The sequence below is a fragment of the Pan paniscus genome, chromosome 8 (assembly GCF_029289425.2).
Source record: "Pan paniscus chromosome 8, NHGRI_mPanPan1-v2.0_pri, whole genome shotgun sequence".
NCBI lineage: Eukaryota > Metazoa > Chordata > Mammalia > Primates > Hominidae > Pan > Pan paniscus.
Window position 1 is genome coordinate 85,291,726 of NC_073257.2, and position 17,714 is coordinate 85,309,439.

The window sequence follows — 17,714 nt, forward strand, 5'->3', positions numbered from 1 at the left end:
GGAGGTGGAAGTTGCAATAAGCCGAGATCGTGTCATTGCACTCCAGCCTGCATGATAGAGTGAGACCCTGTCTCAAAGAAAAAAAATTAGAAGCACATAAGCATATAATCCTACATGAACAAGAGTGAACAAACAACAAAATTGTGATACTTGTTTCAGATATTGTTGGACATTTAGGTTGAGTGTACTCCTTTAACAGACTACAAGAATTTTTTTTTTTTTTTTTTTTTGAGATGGAGTCTTGCTCTGTTGCCAGGCTGGACTGCAGTGGCGTGATCTCAGCTCACTGCAACCTCCACCTCATGGGTTCAAGTGATTCTCCTGCCTCAGCCTCCTGAGTAGCTGGGACTACAGGCACACGCCACCACGCCCAGCTAATTTTTGTATTTTTAGTCGATATGGGGTTTCACCATGTTGGCCAGGATGGTCTGGATCTCTTGACCTTGTGATCCACCCACCTCGACCTCCCAAAGTGCTGGGATTACAGGAGTACGCCACCACGCCTGGCCAAGAATATTAACATAATTATTAAATAGAGTCTAAAATTTAAGTATGTTAAAGTGATTAAATAAATCTATTTAAGAATGAATAAAAGTAATGAGGCCAGGCACAGTAGCTCACACCTGTAATCCCAGCACTTTGGGAGGCTGAGACGGGTGGATCACCTGAGGTCAGGAGTTCGAGACCAGCCTGGCCAACATGGCAAAACCCCATCTCTATTAAAAATACAAAAATTAGCCAGGTGTGGTGGCGGGCACCTGTAATCCCAGCTACCTGGGAGGCTGAGGCAAGAGAATCACTTGGACCCGGGAGGCAGAGGTTACAGTGAGCCAAGATCGTGCCACTGCACTCCAGCCTGGAAAACAAGAGTGAAACTCAGTCTCAAAAAAAAAAAAGAAAAGAATAAAAGTCTACCAATAAAGAATATGATGTGAAAATGTTTACATATGTTTAAGAAAAAAGGCTACAAATTAGTAGGTTTGATGGATTCTAAATATACTTATATATATATTGATGTATAATAGTAATCACTTAGAGAATTCCAAAGTGTAAACAGTGATTATCCCTGAGTGGTGGGATTTTGATGATTTTCTTTTCAAAAAATTGACAATTGTATATTCTGATTATTAAAGATTGACTATTTTTTACTGTTAAAATAAGGAAAAAGTTTGTTTTAAAATAATCTAAATATTTTCAACTTTGATAATCATAGCAATTTCTATGCTATTATAACTGAAAAGGGAAAATACATTTTTAAAAATAAGAGTTCCCAATCCAGAGGAGTGTAAGGAACTTTTGGATCTCAATTCCAGTTCCAGTGAGGCCCTGGGTCTAAGACCTTAACCTGGGTGTTTTTGTAGGTGTTTTGCTTTTTAGGGTCATTAGGGCAAGTACAGGTTGTACCACTCTTTCTGTTCTTTTACGAAGGCAGCAGTGTTTGTTCTATTGTTTATATTTGGTAACTTCTGAGTGACACGTCTCTCCTTTGACATGCATTGAGTCTTTGCCCCAGGAGGCTACAGTGACTCATAAGTTTAAAAATATCACAATTCTTAAAAGATCAGGTTTCTTTTGTCTTCTATTTATAAAGAGCTCATCGTAACCCCTTTTATCACAGTCAAGAGTAGGTTCTGAAAGATACCACTGGGGTGCATTTGTCTTTTTGCTTTTTATTTTCATGTTGAGCAAACTCTGCCTACTGGTATTACATGAGTTCTCAGATCCCACAGGAAATATCTGCAAACTATTTTTCCCACTTGACAAAAGAAGCCAGTTTTTACCTGAGTGTCTGTTTTAGGGCTTTTGACAGGCAAAAATGGCTAATCCCAAGGCCCCAGGGGAGTCTGCATTCTGTCCCTGCTGATCACAAGGATTTGAAGGGAGAGACTCAGCCCACCCTTAATGAAGGTACTGGAAAAGCCTGGTACTTACCCCATTACTATTGCCTGTTTTTGAGAAACCAAGAATAGGAGGATGTTCCCTTTTTCCACATTTTCATTTTGGCTACTGAAAATACTATGGCTGGGTGTGGTGGCACACACCTGTAATCCCAGCACTTTGGGAGGCCGAGGGCAGATCACTTGAGGTCAGGAGTTCGAAACCAGCCTGGCCAACATGATGAAACCCCGTCTCTACTAAAATACAGAAATCAGCTGGGCATGGTGGGGCATGCCTGTAATCCCAGGTACTCGGGAGGCTGAGGCACGAGAATTGCCTGAACCTGGGAGGCAGAAGCTGCAGTCAGCTGAGATCATGCCACTGCACTCCAGCCTGGGTGACAGAGTGAGACTCTGTCTCAAAACAAAAAAAGAAGGAAAATGAAAATACTATCCTTATTAAATAGGTTAAGTATAGGTTTCATCAATGCTCCCTTTGTTTTCTTTTCTTTTTTTGAGACGGAGTCTCGCTCTGTCATCCAGGCTGGAGTGCAGTGGCATGATCTCTGCTTACTGCAACCTTCGCCTCCCAGGTTCAAGCGATTCTTCGGCCTCAGCCTCCTGAGTAGCTGGGACTACAGGCGCGTGCCACCATGCCCAGCTAATTTTTGTATTTTTAGTAGAGATAGGGTTTCACCATATTGGCCTGGCTGGTCTCGAACTCCTGACCTCGTGATCCACCTGCCTCAGCCTCCCAAAGTGCTGGGATTACAGGCGTGAGCTACCACGCCCGGCCAGGTGCTCCCTTTGCTAGAGATAAGGAGTTAATGGTATCTACTTTGGGATCTAGATGTCTGAAGTAAGGGTACATTGAAGGTAAAATTTGTTCTTTATCTTCCCTAGATTGAATGAGAGTCACTGAAGATACAGTGTTTACTCTTTGTCTGCTGTGAAAAAGTCTGTTCCCATCTCTAGGTATTTTGTGGTTGATGTTTTATCACTGTACTTGTTTTCCTTTCACTCCACTGCATGTAAATTCTTGCCTCACAGTGTAATATTGGCAGAGTACCTTGAAGTTCAATTCAGTAAATATTTATTACCCTTGAAGTTCAATTCAATAAATATTTATTGAATCGAGCCATTCAATATGCTAACTACAGAGATACAGAGCTGAATAAAGCATAACTTCCCCTTAAGGAGATCATAGTCTCTCAGAGGAGACAGACAAATGAACAAATAAACCAATAGTGCAACCACAGAAGTATGGGTGAGGTACACAGTAAGACAAAGGAGGGAATGAATGATTATCTATAGCCACCTCAAACCCTTTTTGGAGCAAATTAGGTTGTAAATAAATAAAGGGAAATAACCATGGTAAGAGAGGGATGCAGCGACAGCATTCTCAAAGATGAATGCTATACAGGTAACTAAGGGTGGTTTTGTAATGGTTTGATTATTTCCCAAATACAGGTATTTATTTGAACTGAAGGAAGATGATGATGCATGTAAAAAAGCCCAGCAAACAGGAGCGTTTTACCTCTTTCATAGTCTGGCTCCTCTGCTTCAGACTTCAGCACATCAATACCTGGCCCCCCGGCATAGCCTGTTAGGTAAGTCCAGAGTGGACCAGTGGCGTTGACCAGCCTGTGGCCACTACGCAGAATTCAGCCCATAATGAATTCTAAGAAAGATCCTTGAACTTTGGAGTCTAGATTTTTCAGAAAGCTTTTGAGTCTCATGCTTGTATAACTGCTTCTGCCAACTAATAATTTATTGTATGAACTCTAGTTGTCCAGTCAAATATTATTTGGTGATGAAATGAACCACTAATGCCTTAAACCAGGGGTTGGTAAAACTGCTGTCCAAATTGTATCTGCTACCTGTTTTGTAAATTAATTTTTATTGGAACATAGACGTACTCATTCATTGACATATTGTCTATGGCTACTTTTGCACTACAATGCAGAGTTGTGACAGAGACTGTATGACTCACAAAGCCTAAAATATTTAGTATCTCTTTCCAGAAAAAGTTTGCCATTCTTTGCCTTAGAGCAGTGAATTCCAGCCTCCACAGAGGTATACAGTTATGCTAATTCAGAGTTCCATCATGGCCAGGCGCGGTGGCTCACGCCTGTAATCCCAGCACTTTGGGAGGCCGAGGAGGGCAGATCACGAGGTCAAGAGATCAAGACCAACCTGGCTAACACGGTGAAACCCGTCTCTACTAAAAATACAAAAAAATTAGCCGGGCGTGGTGGCGGGTGCCTGTAGTCCCAGCTACTCGGGAGGCTGAGGTAGGAGAATGGCGTCAACCCGGGAGGCGGAGCTTGCAGTGAGCCGAGATCACGCCACTGCACCCCAGTGTGGGTGACAGAGCGAGACTCCATCTCAAAAAAAAAAAAAAGTTCCATCATAACTTCATTTTTACTAGAAGGGTCAAGATTAAAAGTGAATTAAAATGAATTTGCTTTTAGAACCCTTTTAGCATATTTAACTAAAGATATCTAAGCCATTGGGGTTTGTCATTCAAAATGCAAACTTTGGCTGGGTTGGGTGGCTCATGCCTGTAATCCCAGCACTTTGGGAGGCTGAGGTGGGTGGACTGCTTGAGCCCAGGAGTTCAAAACCAGCCTGGGCAACATAGTGAGACCCCGTCTCTACCCAAGAACAAAAAATTAGTCGAGCCTGGTGGTGTCTCAAAGACAGAAAACAAAATGTGAACTTTCAGTTTTATATGAGTCACTATATACTAACTTCTGTATTGCCAGTGAATTTCTCCCATAGGTCAGAAGTTGGAGTACTTGGATAAGTAGTTTCTAGCACTGCAGAAGAATCTGAGGACTCCATCAGAAGGCACTAAACATTATTTAGAGATTTAGCAATGTTTATGTTGTATTATGGTTTTTGTGTGTGTTATGTTGTATTATGAACAAATAAATATGAGTCCTTCATGAACAAGTGTATAGGATTTCTCCCTACACATCACTCATCTTTTAGAGATTGGCATCTCAGATGAGTATTTTACTCTCGTCCACAAAAGTAGCACATTCTGGAGGTTAATTATAGAACTGGATTGGTCTTTACCTGCAGCCTTGAACTCCTTGGCTCAAGAGATCCTCCCATCTCTGCCTCCCAAGTTTTTGGGACTACAGGTGTGCACTTCACTGCACCCAGCTGATTTTATTTTTTGTAGAGACAGGGTCTTTGCTGTGTTGCCCAGGCTGGTCCCAAACTCCTGGCCTCAAATGATCCTCCCTGCCCCCCAGCCTTGGTCTGTACCATTTTAAGTGTGATACTTATTTTTTTTTCAATGACTTAATAAGTTAACTATCATGCATCTTACTAACTAGGGGATATTTTCCTTTCATGATACAGTCATACAGTAATACAATGTTATACGAGAATTCCTTCTTTGGTCTAAAGTCCTCAGATTGCTAATGAGAAAACAGGCCTGGAGAGGTTAAATGGTTAGACCAAGGTTACATAGCTAATTAGCTGCAGTTGGAAGCCAAGTATACCCACTTTAAGCTGAAGTAGATGATTTTCTGTGAGTCTAATATGGCTGTAGTGATTTAATAGAAACCCTTGTGTTTTGCTTTTCTCCCTTCCCCTTTCTGTTTCTTAGAGTTGGAAAGGCTCCTGGGTAAATTTGGACAGGATGCACAAAGAATAGAAGATTCTGTGCTGATTGGATGCTCTGAGCAGCAGGAAGCATGGTTTGCTCTGGATCTAGGTCTGGATAGCTCCTTTTCCATAAGTGGTACATGACATTATTCCTAACGGGTACTTCCCAGTGGTCTTCAGAATTTGGGATTTCACATAATGGTAAAATTTAAAGGAAAATTTGGGGAATACAAAAGGTTATCAACTTTCTATTTTTTAAAAAAGGACATTAAAAAGTGTCATCTGCGATCATCATCATTTAAATGACAATAAAGGACATTTTAATGCCTTCTAAGTTAGGTGATGGGTACATGAATATTTATGGTATTAGTCTCTGTACCATTATACATTTTATTTATTTATTTTATCTTATTTTATTGAGACAATGTCTTGCTGTCACCCAGGCTGGAGTGCAGTGGTACAATCACAGCTCACTGCAGCCTTGACCTCCTGGGCTCAAGTGACCCTCCCACCTCAGCCTCCTGAGTAGCTGAGACCATGGGCATGTACTACCATGCCCAGCTAATTTTTAATTTTTTTTTTTTTAATAGAGATGGGGGTCTCCTTATGTTGCCCAGGCTGGTCTCAAACTCCTGGGCACAAGCAATCCTCCCTCCTTGGCCTCCCAAAGTGCTAAGATTATAGGTATGAGCCACCACACCTGGCCTATACATTTTGTATATTTCTTTTTTTTTTTCTGAGGCGGAGTTTCACTCTTGTTGCCCAGGCTGGAGTGCAATGGCGCGATCTCGGCTCGCCACAACCTTCGCCTCCCAGGTTCAAGCGATTCTCCTGCCTCAGCCTCCCTATTAGCTGGGATTACAGGCACGTGCCACCATGCCCGGCTAGTTTTGTATTTTTAGTAGAGACGGGGTTTCTCCATGTTGGTCAGGCTGGTCTCGAACTCCTGACCTCAGGTGATCCGCCTGCCTCAGCCTCCCAAAGTGCTGGGATTACAGGCATGAGCCACCAAGCCCGGTCACATTTTGTATATTTCAGTATTTCATAAGAAATGTTAAAAAAACTTATAACATCATTCTAATTTCTTTTTTGAATACAGGTGAATAAAAATGTTTCCATATAGCTCTGGGTCCACAGACCTGCCATTGGGAACCACTTTGCTATTGGCTCATGGCTCCTGTCAGGCTTTCCTTCTGTCTTTAATGGTCTAGGTGTAAATGTAGTGATGCCGGGATGAGGTTCACATAGGAGCCATGAGGTCCCACTTCATCTCTTTTCCAAGGATAAGCTAATGCAAATGTTCTTGCCCCGAAGAAGATCTTGAGAAATACTATGTGCTAATGTTTCCCAAACTGGCCTGAATGTAAGAATCACCTGGTGCTTGTTAAAACAAAAATAGAGATTGCTGGGCCTCACTCCATGCCAGCTGCTTTAGAATCTCCAGGTAGGGGCTTGAGAATCTTGCTTTTTAAAAAAATTTTTATGTATATTTATTTTGAGATGGAGTTTTGCTGTCACCCAGGCTGGAGTGCAATGGTGCGATTGGTTCACTGCAACCTCTGCCTCCTGGGTTCAGGCGATTCTCCTGCCTCAGCCTCCTGAGTAGCTGGGATTACAGGCGCCCACCACCAAGCCCGGCTAATTTTTGTGTTTTTAATACAGACAGGGTTTCACCATGTTGGCCAGGCTGGTCTCGAACTCCTGACCTCAAGTGATTCACCCGCCTCGGCCTCCCAAAGTGCCGTACCTGGCCTTTTTTAAATTTTAGAGATGGGGTCTCACTGGAGTGCAGTGGCTATTCACAGGTAAGATCATAGCGCACTGTATGTAGCCTGGAACTCCTAATGGCCTCAAGCCATCCTCCTGCCTCAGTCTCCTGAGTAGCTGGGACTACAGGCACACGCCCCCACACCCAGCTGAATCTTACGAGGCAAGTTTGGGAAACACTATTTTAACAGGATAGACTGGAGAGAGGCCCTGAGGCAAAGTTTGTCATTGTTTAATTTCATTATCTTTTCTAATTTTCTAGCCTCCTTACACAAACCTGAAATGGAGACAGAGCTCAAGGGGTCTTTCATTGAGCTGAGAAAGGCACTCTTTCAACTCAATGCAAGGGATGCCTCCTTGCTGTCCACGGTAGATTCTGATTTCTCATTCTGTAGGAAATTTAGTAGAGCAGTAAGTGTGGGCAAATCCATGTGTACACACAAGGCTAGAGTGACGTTTGATTTCTTCTTTTGCAGATTATAGTCCTTTCTACAAACACTGGCAGGACAATGTGCTGTAGGAAGATTGCTTATTCTTCCTTCTTCTGCCCTTGTTTTTGGCAGAACCACTGTCAAGATCATTGTCTCCTAAAGACATGCAGATCTATGGCAATAGGATCTGTCAGCCTCATAAACATTTTTAATGACCCACATAGCATGACATATACAGTATCATGTTTTCCCTAAGAGAAATTACTTTACATTGCTTTAATGACTTGCCCTCACAGCTTTAGATTTCACTTGCTAAAGTATTTTGATTGTGCATTTAATTTAAAAAGAAACCTCTAAACATTTTTTTAGTTGCAAAAAATTCCAACTTTACCAGGGAGAAGAACATTTTGGGGTGTTCAACTGTACTGGGAATGTTTTTTTAAGCTGGTTAGTGAATACATGGGTGTTCATTTTATTACCTCATATACTTCATATGTTTTAAATAATAATACATTTAAAAATATGCTTTCTTTTATTCAGATTTCTGATGCTAGAGGAATATGTTCAGTTAGTTTACTTGTCCTGAAATTTAAACAGTAACCATTTAAATTACGTGAGCTGTAAAGAGATTGGCATTTTTCTGTGAGTTGTTCCAGACGCTAGGCCCAGTGCTGTTAAAGATGAGCCCCGCATTCTCTCCAAATGACACCAGGCCCATCATTGTGTTCCTAGGCTCAAGCTCTTCTCCGCTGGCATGATGCTCATCAGTTCTGCAGCAGAAGTGGGCAGCCCACCAAGAAGAACATGGCTGGCAGCAAGCGTGTGTGCCCTTCCAATAATATCATCTATTATCCACAGGTAAGTATTGCTGTAAGAGGACAGTAATCCAAGAAGACTGTGTGCTGCTTTGTCCTGGGGAAGGAAGCCTGTGCAATTCCTTAATTATACATTGCTTTAGCTCATTGGCAGGGCCCAAAGTGCCAGCATCTCAGTTTCCATTCCCCTTTCCTAGATGGCTCCTGTGGTGATCACGCTGGTGTCAGATGGGACCCGATGCCTGCTTGCCCGCCAAAGCTCCTTTCCCAAGGGAATGTATTCTGCCTTGGCAGGTTTTTGTGATATAGGTGAGGAGTTTAGGGGATATACAGGTGACACTGGAAGATATACAATCTTACTAATACAATCTTCTCTGTCTTGTTGCTATAGAGCTTGAATTCCCAAGCACATTCTTTCCTATCATGTCAAGAAAACTGCTTTCTGGCATTATATATATATATATATATAATTTTTTCCTTTCCTTTTTTTTTGAGATGGGAGTCTCACCCTGTTGCTCAGGCTGGAGTGCAGTGGCGCAATCATGGCTCATTACAGCCTCGACCTTCTGGGCTCAAGCAATCCTCCCACCTCAGCCTCCTGAATAGCTAGGACTACAGGCGCAGGCTACCATGCCCGGCTAATTTTTAAAATTTTTTGTAGAGACAGGGTCTCGCCGTGTTGCCTAGGCCAGTCCTGAACTCCTGGCTTCAAGTGACCTAACTGCCTTGACCTCCCAAAGTGTTGGGATTACAGGTGTGAGCCACACTATTTTTTTAAGCAGATTTTCAAACATAGTAGATTGTTGAAAGAATTATACAGTGAACACCCATACACCCACTACCCAGATTCTATAATTTTTTTTCCTCTTCACATGTAGGCATTTGTTTGTAGGGAGGCCACAAGCTTTGTGCCTCTCATCACATTGACCCCAGATTCCTGTTGGGTGTGTTATAAACAGAGGAGCCATTCTTTAGGCCCCCTGCTCTGAGCACACCCCTAGATTCCATGAATTTTTACTACACTTACTTTATCACAAAGCTGTCCATCTATCCATTAATTAATCTATCTTATTTTTTGATGCATAGATTGAAGATATTAGTACACTTCTTCCTATTTCAGCATGCGTAACATTTGCTAGAATTCAGTATTTATTTACAGGTTGGTTTTTTTCTCTAGTCTATTGGGGTCAAATTTGCAAATGGTGAAAAGTGGAATTTTATTAAAGCTGAGGGCAGTAGTCCCTCCTACTGTCACACTTACTTTAGACCTAGCAGACTTAAGCACTGTGGTTCAACACACAGCTCTGGACCTGATTCTTATTGTTGGAATGACTCAGAGTTTTAGGACACTCCCAAGAGCATTTCATTGAAACTTTGGAGCCAGTGTTGTGCACCTTTCTCAAATGGGCTGTCTGTATCACCCTTCTAGCTACAGGGCTGTCCTGAATTAATCTGAGTGCTTGTAGGTGAAAGTGTGGAAGAGACCATCCGTCGAGAAGTTGCAGAAGAGGTGGGATTGGAGGTGGAAAGCCTGCAGTACTATGCATCCCAGCATTGGCCCTTCCCTAGTGGCTCACTCATGATTGCTTGCCATGCAACTGTGAAACCAGGGCAGACAGAAGTAAGTTCTCATGTTCCCTTATGCTGTGATATTTCTTTTGCTTCATCCAACCTGCTCATCAGCAAGTACTTATTAAGCACTTGTCTAGTCCAGCATCATCTAGATTACATAAACATGTGTAAAATATGATTTAGGGCTGAGCACGGTGGCTCATGCCTGTAATCCCAACACTTTGGGAGGCTGATGTGGGCGGATCACTTGAGGTCAGGAGTTCAAGACCAGCCTGGCCAACATGGCAAAACTCCATCTCTACTAAAAATACAAAAAATTAAGGCCGGGTGCGATGGCTCATGCCTGTAATCCCAGCACTTTGGGAGGCTGAGGTGGGCGGATCACGAGGTCAGGAGTTCAAGACCAGCCTGGCCAAGATAGTGAAACCTCATTTCAACTAAAAATACAAAAATTGGCTCAGCATGGTGGCAGGTGCCTGTAGTCCCAGCTATTTGGGAGGCTGAGGCAGGAGAATCGCTTGAACCTGGGAGGTGGAGGTTGCAGTGAGCTGAGGTCGCGCTACTGCACTCCAGCCTGGGCAACAGGGTGAGAATGCGTCTTGAAAGTAAATTAATTAATTAATTTAATTAAATATGATTTATGCCCTCAAGGAATTTGCAACCTAGTAAAGGAAGCAAATAATCTCCATTCTCCCTTGCATATATGTCAATCACGAGACAATTTATTTTATTTTATTTTTTTTGAGACGGAGTCTTACTCTGTCGCCCAGCCTGGAGTGCAGTGGCGCGATCTCGGCTCACTGCAACCTCCGCCTCCTGGGTTCAAGTGATTCTCCTGCTTCAGCAGAGAAGTATATACCCTTGAAATTATCAAAGCATCATCACTATCAATGCCATAAACTTATTCATCACCTACAAAAGTTTCCTCCCACCCCTTTTATTTTTCTCCCACCCTTTTTTTTTTTTAATTTTGTGGTAAGAGCACTTGATGTGAGATCTATTCTCTTAGCAAATTTTTATGTGTATAATATAGTATTATTAATTGTAGACCTTATGGTGTACAGATCTTCAAAACTTATTTTGCATGACTGAAACCTGGTACCCTTTGACCAGTGGCCACCCTCCCTTCAGCCCCTGGCATGCAACTTTTTCCATTTTCCCCTCCCTTCAGCCCCTGGCAACCACCATTCTACTCTCTGCTTCTGTAAGTTTGACTATTTTAGATTCCACATATAAGTCAGATCATGGAATATTTGTCTTTCTGTGTCTGGCTTATTTCACTTAGCATGTCCTTTGGGCCCATCTATCTTGTTGCAACTGCAGGATTTCCTTCCTTTTTAAGGCTGAATAATATTCTATTATAGTATATACCACATTTTCTTTATCCATTCATCCATTGTGAATACTGCAGTGAACATGGGAGTGCAGATATCTCTTCAAGATCTAGATTTCAATCCAGAAGTGGGATGCTAGATCAAAGGGTAATTCTATTTTTAATTTTTTGAGGAACCTCCATATTTTTTTCCATAGTAGGTGCACCAACTTACATTCCCCACAACAGTGTACATGGGTTCCCTTTTCTCTACATCCTTACCAATACTTGCTGTCCGTTGTACTTTTTTAATGGTAGCCATTAAAGAAGGTATGAGTTAATAGTAGCCATCAAAGAAGGTATGAGGTTTTCATTTGCATTTCCCTGATGATTAGTGATGTTGAGCACCTTTTCACATACCTGTTGGCCATTTGAATACCTTCTTTGGAGAAATGTCTATTCAGATTCTTTGCCCATTTTTAAATTGGCTTATTTATTTTTTGGTATTAAGTTGCAGACGTTCCTTATATATTTTGGATATTAACTCCTTATTAGATAGAGGGTCTGCAAATATTTTCTCCCATTCTGCAGGTTGTCTCTTCACTCTGTTGATTGATTCCCTGACTCTGCAGAAGCTTTAGTTTGATAGAATCCCTACTTGTCTATCTTTGCTTTTCTTGCCTGTGCTTTGGTATCATATCTAAGAGACCATTGCCCAGTCTAATGTCTAGAAATTTATTCCTTTATGTTTTCTTCTAAGAATTTTATTGTTTCAGGTTTTATATTTAAGTCTTTAATCCATTTTAAGTTGGTTTTTGCATATGATGTAAGATAACGGTCCGATTTCATTCTTTTGCATGTGGATATCCAATTTTCCCAACACTGTTTATATAAGACAATTTACCTTTTATTGTCAGGAGTTAAGAGTATCTTACATATAGTAGGCGCACAATCAGGCATCATTTAATGACTGACTGCAGGATTGGTCTTATTGCTCAAGTCAGTCAGGATGCTGGGAACTAAAAATATAAAACTATAGGAACTTGTAGTTGAAAGAAACTTAAGACGTTGTCTTTTTTTTTTTTTTTTTTTTTTTTTTGAGATGGAGTCTCATTCTTGTCGCCCAGGCTGGAGTGCAGTGGCACGATCTCAGCTCACTGCAACCTTCGCCTCCCAGGTTCAAGCAATTCTCCTGCCTCAGCCTCCCGAGTGGCTGGGATTACAGGTGCCTGCCAGCATGCCCGGCTAATTTTTGTATTTTTATTAGAGATGGGGGTTCCACCATGTTGGCCAGGCTGGTCTCGAACTCCTGACCTCAGGTGATCCTCCCACCTTGGCCTCCCAAAGTGTTGGGATTATGGGCATGAGCCACCACGCCCGGCTAGACATTGTTTTATCCAATCTCATCTTGCACTTCTCTAGCATCACTGACTGATGGTCTCTGCCTGCCAAAGTTTGCCTATTGTATGTTTTGGTTTTTATAGAATATCTAATCTATTTCAGCTTCCTTGGGATGAAGTTTGCATTACTTTGCTTCTTGCAAAGATGAGACTATGCTTTTGACTATCATTAACCCTTATCATTTAAAAAAAAAAAAAAAACAGTGGCTGGGCACAGTGGCTCACGCCTGTAATCTCAACACTTTGGGAGGCCGAGGCAGGTGGATCACCTGAGGTCAGGAGTTCAAAAGCATCCTGTCCAACATGGTGAAACCCCGTCTCTACTAAAAATACAAAGAAATTAGCCAGGTGTGGTGGCGGGTGCCTGTAATCCCAGCTACTCGGGAGGCTGAGGCAGGAGAATCATTTGAACCTGGGAGGGGAGGTTGCAGTGAGCCAAGATCACACCATTGCCCTCTAGCCTGGGTAAAAAGAGCAAAACTCCATCTCAAAAAGAAAAAAAAGTAATATTTGTATGTTCTTTTTTAATTGAAAAATTTATACAATCAATAGAGACACAAGGAAAAATAGGTATTATTCATAATTTATTCTCAACGTTAACCACTCTTAACATTTTAGTATTTGTACTTCCAGGATTTATTTAATGTATCTTATCTTTTTTTTTTTACTATGTTAGAAATATATTTAACTCGGCCGGGCACAGTGGCTCACACCTGTAATCCCAGCACTTTGGGAGGCCGAGGCGGGTGGATCACAAGATCAGGAGATCGAGACCATCCTGGCTAACACGGTGAAACCCCGTCTCTACTAAAAAATACAAAAAATTAGCCGGGCATGGTGGCGGGCGCCTGTAGTCCCAGCTACTCAGGAGGCTGAGGCAGGAGAATGGCGTGAACCTGGGAGGTGGAGCTTGCATTGAGCCAAGATAGCGCCACTGCACTCCAGCCTGGGCAACAGAGAGAGACTCCGTCTAAAAAAAAAAAAAAAAAAAAAAAATATATATATATATATATATACACACACACACACACACACACACACACACACACACACACACATATAAAACTCTCATTTCTTAATTATGCCTCTTTTGCTTCTGGGCAGTATCTAGAACTGACTTTCACCTAACCTGAAGATCCCAGGTATTATCTTCTAAGATTGCTTAGTTCTAGAATCATTTTCTGACCTTTGGCCATAGTATTCTAAATTTTGTAGCTCCTGACCTTACATCCTTTTCTTCCTTATGTCTTTCAGATCCAGGTGAACTTGAGAGAATTAGAGACAGCTGCCTGGTTCAGTCATGATGAGGTAGCCACAGCCCTGAAGAGAAAGGGCCCCTATACTCAGCAACAGAATGGGACTTTCCCATTCTGGCTGCCCCCTAAGTTAGCCATCTCCCACCAACTGATTAAGGAGTGGGTGGAAAAACAGATCTGTTCTTCCCTGCCTGCTTAGCCCGGATCAAGTCACTTAGATCGCTCCTTGGTATTCCTGAGGGACAAACTAGAGATCAGTTGACAAAGGAGAAGTGACAAAAGATAAGCTGCAGAAAGACCTCAGAAGGGCAGAGCAAAGGGTGAGCCTACAGTAAGACACTTCTATCAGCAGTGTTAATGGAAGAAATTCCTACCAATGGGCAATCAAAAAAGCCAGTGTGAGAAGAAAACTGATGAGCTGTCAACTGTCAAAAATCAGGGGGAAGGGGGAAGCATTAGTTTGGATGTAGGCCCTTGTTCAGTCATTTTCTCTAAGGCCTTGGAAGCAAACATCTTCTGGCATATGGCTTGTTAATGCTGTGTTTACACTAACTGCCAAAATGTGCCTGTTGTAAGTTTGGTTAAAACTTTTATCTTAGTATTGAAAATATATAGCAAGTTTTAAGTCATTACTGAGTTACTTGTTACCCTTACAGAATTAAGAAAAATAGCACAGTATGACATTTTAAAATTCATGTACAGGTGCATTCTAGTTACATGAACATGGTAGTTAAATAAAAGTCACAATTAAGTCATTATGACTCAGAGTACTTTATAATAAATCAGATGCCCTGAGGCTCTGTTGAGGAAGTAGAATCCCAATGGGACTCCAGACAGTAAATCTTTTTCGCTGTTTTCAGCTCTGTCACATGCTCAGTTTGTGACCCAGGGAAAAGACTATTGCTTTGCCATGCCTGTTTTCCTAAATAAAACAGTTGCTGGCATTTGCACATCCACAATGTGTTGATTAACAAAGGGATTGGTGGAGATAAACAGATGCCAAACCTGACCTATTTCTTAAACTTTATGGAATAAACTAAATTTAGGATTTCTCATCATTCATATATGATGCCATAAGGGAGAAGAGTTTATTTGGGGAAAATAAAAGAAATTTCCACACCTTTGTTCTGATGTCTTTTTCTGTCCTGTGAATTGAGAAAATTTTACAAGGTGAGAATTTTGGGGTAGGGGAAAGGTTCCCTATTGGTGACAATTAAACATTTAAGTCCAGGTTTCAAGTCAGTGGAACAACTGAAGCAATGTGCAGGAGGAATGTTAGAGGTCTTGCTGAAAAGAGGAAATAATCATATCTTCAGAAGATTCTAGGGACTTATTTGTGATTAAAGACAAAAGCTCCAGAGACCCTAAGGTTATTTACATGTCAAAGTCCCATAGGACTAAGTCCCAAAGTCCCATAGCACTAAAGAGATTCTAAAACTAGAAAAGTTAAAGCACTGAATTTCCTTTTGATCTCAAAAGGTCATTGCTCTCTCCACTGCCAGCAAACCATCATTGCTTTGGGGAAATCAAAGTGCCTTCATCAGGAAATGTTGAGGGATAATATGTGATGGGACTTGATTGTCTTGTTAGATTGGCAGCTTGCCTTTACCTGGGCTGAACCCAGCATGCAGAAGGGAAAAGCACTCACAAAAGAGAGGTCCTGAGATTTCTTCATATCTTGCAGTTAGAAGAAAACAGTTCAGGGTCCATGTGTATTACCATCTCCCAATCTTTTCTATCTCTATGTGGGTGTGTTTGTGAGCGCATGTGTACACATCCCCAATCTGAAAATACTGATAGAAAGGGGAGTGTGCGGAATTCCTGGTTATGAGTTTCCCAAACTTACCATGGAGTAACTGTTTGTTTTTTGATTAATGTGTTTTTGGAAAAGAAAAGATGAGAGTGGCTAACAGCAGGAGCTGCAACATTGAACTTTGCTTCTCAGTAGTGAGTGGGAAAAGAGCTTTGCTGTAGAACCCCAAGGATATCTGAAAGCTGAGGCAGAAGAGAGCAGGCCTGGGATACTGAAAATGGCAGATAAATAAAAGAAACTTTGGTACAGGACCTACCTGACCTGAGAATATATATGTGGGCAATAAATTATGAAGGTGCTAAGGATAAATAGAACCCATCTGGGTCCATGATGCAGAATAGAAAAACAGGTAAAATCTTGTGAGCCTGGCTGAAAGTCAGTCAGCCGTGGCAACCAGAATAAAAAAAAATTTCATTTATATTTTTGCCTATCACCCTTTCTCTACCCAATATTTAATCCTCAATGAAGATAAACCTAATGTACCACAAGTGCGATGGGGGGAAACCTTTTTCTCACAATTGAGCTGGGACGGCATTCTGGCCCCATTTTTAACATGAGAAATGTAGCTTCAAAACAAACAATAAAAATATATTTAAAATAATTATTATTTAAAATGTTAAAATGTTGCACAATATCATCTGATGTGTTACTTTAGTCAATGTGTAACACTTATCCTCTTCCTTAGTTCATTTCAGTGAACACTAGGAAGACAAAGGATTGGAGTGGGATATGGTATATTTAGTTTTTATTTATTTATTTTTGAGACGGAGTTTCGCTCTTGTCGCTCAGGCTGGAGCGCAATGGCGCAATCTTGGCTCACTGCAACCTCCGGCTCCCGGGTTCAAGCTATTCTCCTGCCTCAGCCTCCCAAGTAGCTGGGATTATAGGCGCCCACCACCATGCCCGGCCATATTCAGTTTTTATTAGTTCGTGATAGTAGGTTCTCAGATGAGAACTCTACTACACCATTCTCCTAATTCCTCCCTTGGTCACTGGAGAGGGAACAGTATGAAACTATTTCCATTGTTTTTACTTGGATAGGGTAAGATATAGTAAAGGCATCTCTCTGCTGCATACAATAATAAAGAAGAATCCAGAGACCTAGATTATAAAAACATGGTCAGTATATGGAGCTGTCTGTAGAGAAGACTTTTTTTTTGCTTTTAATGGTGAATTTTATGATATATAGATAATACTTGATTTATTTTAGGAGGAATATGAGCATCATTTTAAGAAATAAACATTTCATCTTAGCAATAGATATATCAGTTATATTAAATATCAAACCAATTAATTAATTAAAACAATTAAGTACAATATCAGGTATGAAATATCCAAAATAGGCAAATCCATAGAGACAGAAAGTAGACTAGTGGTTTCTAGGGGCTGGGAGTAGAAGGGAATGAGAGACTATTAGTGAGTATGGGGTTTCTAATATTCTAGAATTAGATGGTAGGGATGGTTGCACAATTTTGTAAATATACTAAAAACCACTGAATTGTATAATTTAAAGGGTAAATTTTTTGGTATGTGACATCAATATAGCTGTTATTTACAAGTAAATAAGTTCTATATCTTGCTTCAGGTACATACATGCAAAAATTCACTGACTGTACACTTAAGATTTGTGCACTTAACCATATGCATGTTATGCCTCATTTAAAAAATTGAAAAGAAAAAGTGAATGAGTTTTCAAATCCAAATTTGTCAACTTGAAATTTTGATCTGAGGATGAATAGCAGTAAGGGAGAAATTTAAATATTTAGAATTACTCCAAGGGTATATTGTGGTAGGGTATGTCTTTAGCATGAAGTGTGTGAATTTCATCTCAAGGTTGTCTAGGGGCT

At 41.1% G+C, this 17,714-nt stretch overlaps 2 protein-coding genes and 1 non-coding gene across 12 annotated transcripts in view; 1 reads left to right on the forward strand and 2 right to left on the reverse strand.

Moving 5' to 3' along the window:
* Nucleotides 1–17,714, reverse strand: part of ECD (ecdysoneless cell cycle regulator) — a 92,848-nt gene that overhangs the window by 41,592 nt on the left and 33,542 nt on the right. The window contains exons 15-16 of one of the 5 annotated variants that reach the window (XM_034930782.3): nucleotides 15,175–15,199; nucleotides 13,365–13,768 (exon numbers count right to left, since the gene is read on the reverse strand). The exons of 2 other annotated variants lie outside the window; for them this stretch is intronic. In XM_034930782.3, coding sequence (XP_034786673.2) covers nucleotides 13,663–13,768; nucleotides 15,175–15,199 — 131 coding nt within the window. In that variant the 3' untranslated portion in view covers nucleotides 13,365–13,662. Of the gene's footprint in view, nucleotides 1–13,364; nucleotides 13,769–15,174; nucleotides 15,200–15,230; nucleotides 16,969–17,714 lie in introns of those variants that run through there. 2 more of the 5 variants (XM_055092978.2, XM_063607734.1) reach the window with 2 other exon arrangements.
* Nucleotides 1–17,714, forward strand: part of NUDT13 (nudix hydrolase 13) — a 49,649-nt gene that overhangs the window by 14,090 nt on the left and 17,845 nt on the right. For 2 of the 6 annotated variants that reach the window (XM_055092990.2, XM_008968993.5), the window contains 7 exons: nucleotides 3,348–3,487; nucleotides 5,503–5,637; nucleotides 7,531–7,637; nucleotides 8,432–8,557; nucleotides 8,712–8,823; nucleotides 9,981–10,135; nucleotides 14,053–15,178. In XM_055092990.2, the coding sequence (XP_054948965.1) occupies nucleotides 3,348–3,487; nucleotides 5,503–5,637; nucleotides 7,531–7,637; nucleotides 8,432–8,557; nucleotides 8,712–8,823; nucleotides 9,981–10,135; nucleotides 14,053–14,253 (976 nt within the window). In that variant the 3' untranslated portion in view covers nucleotides 14,254–15,178. Of the gene's footprint in view, nucleotides 1–2,780; nucleotides 2,853–3,347; nucleotides 7,638–8,431; nucleotides 8,558–8,711; nucleotides 8,824–9,943; nucleotides 10,239–14,052; nucleotides 15,179–17,714 lie in introns of those variants that run through there. The other 4 variants (XR_010113256.1, XM_063607758.1, XM_055092992.2 and 1 more) reach the window with 4 other exon arrangements.
* On the reverse strand, nucleotides 9,385–9,512 carry LOC112441086 (small nucleolar RNA SNORA11). Its single transcript, XR_003029063.1, has one exon. It is a non-coding gene; the product is annotated as a small nucleolar RNA SNORA11 (small nucleolar RNA).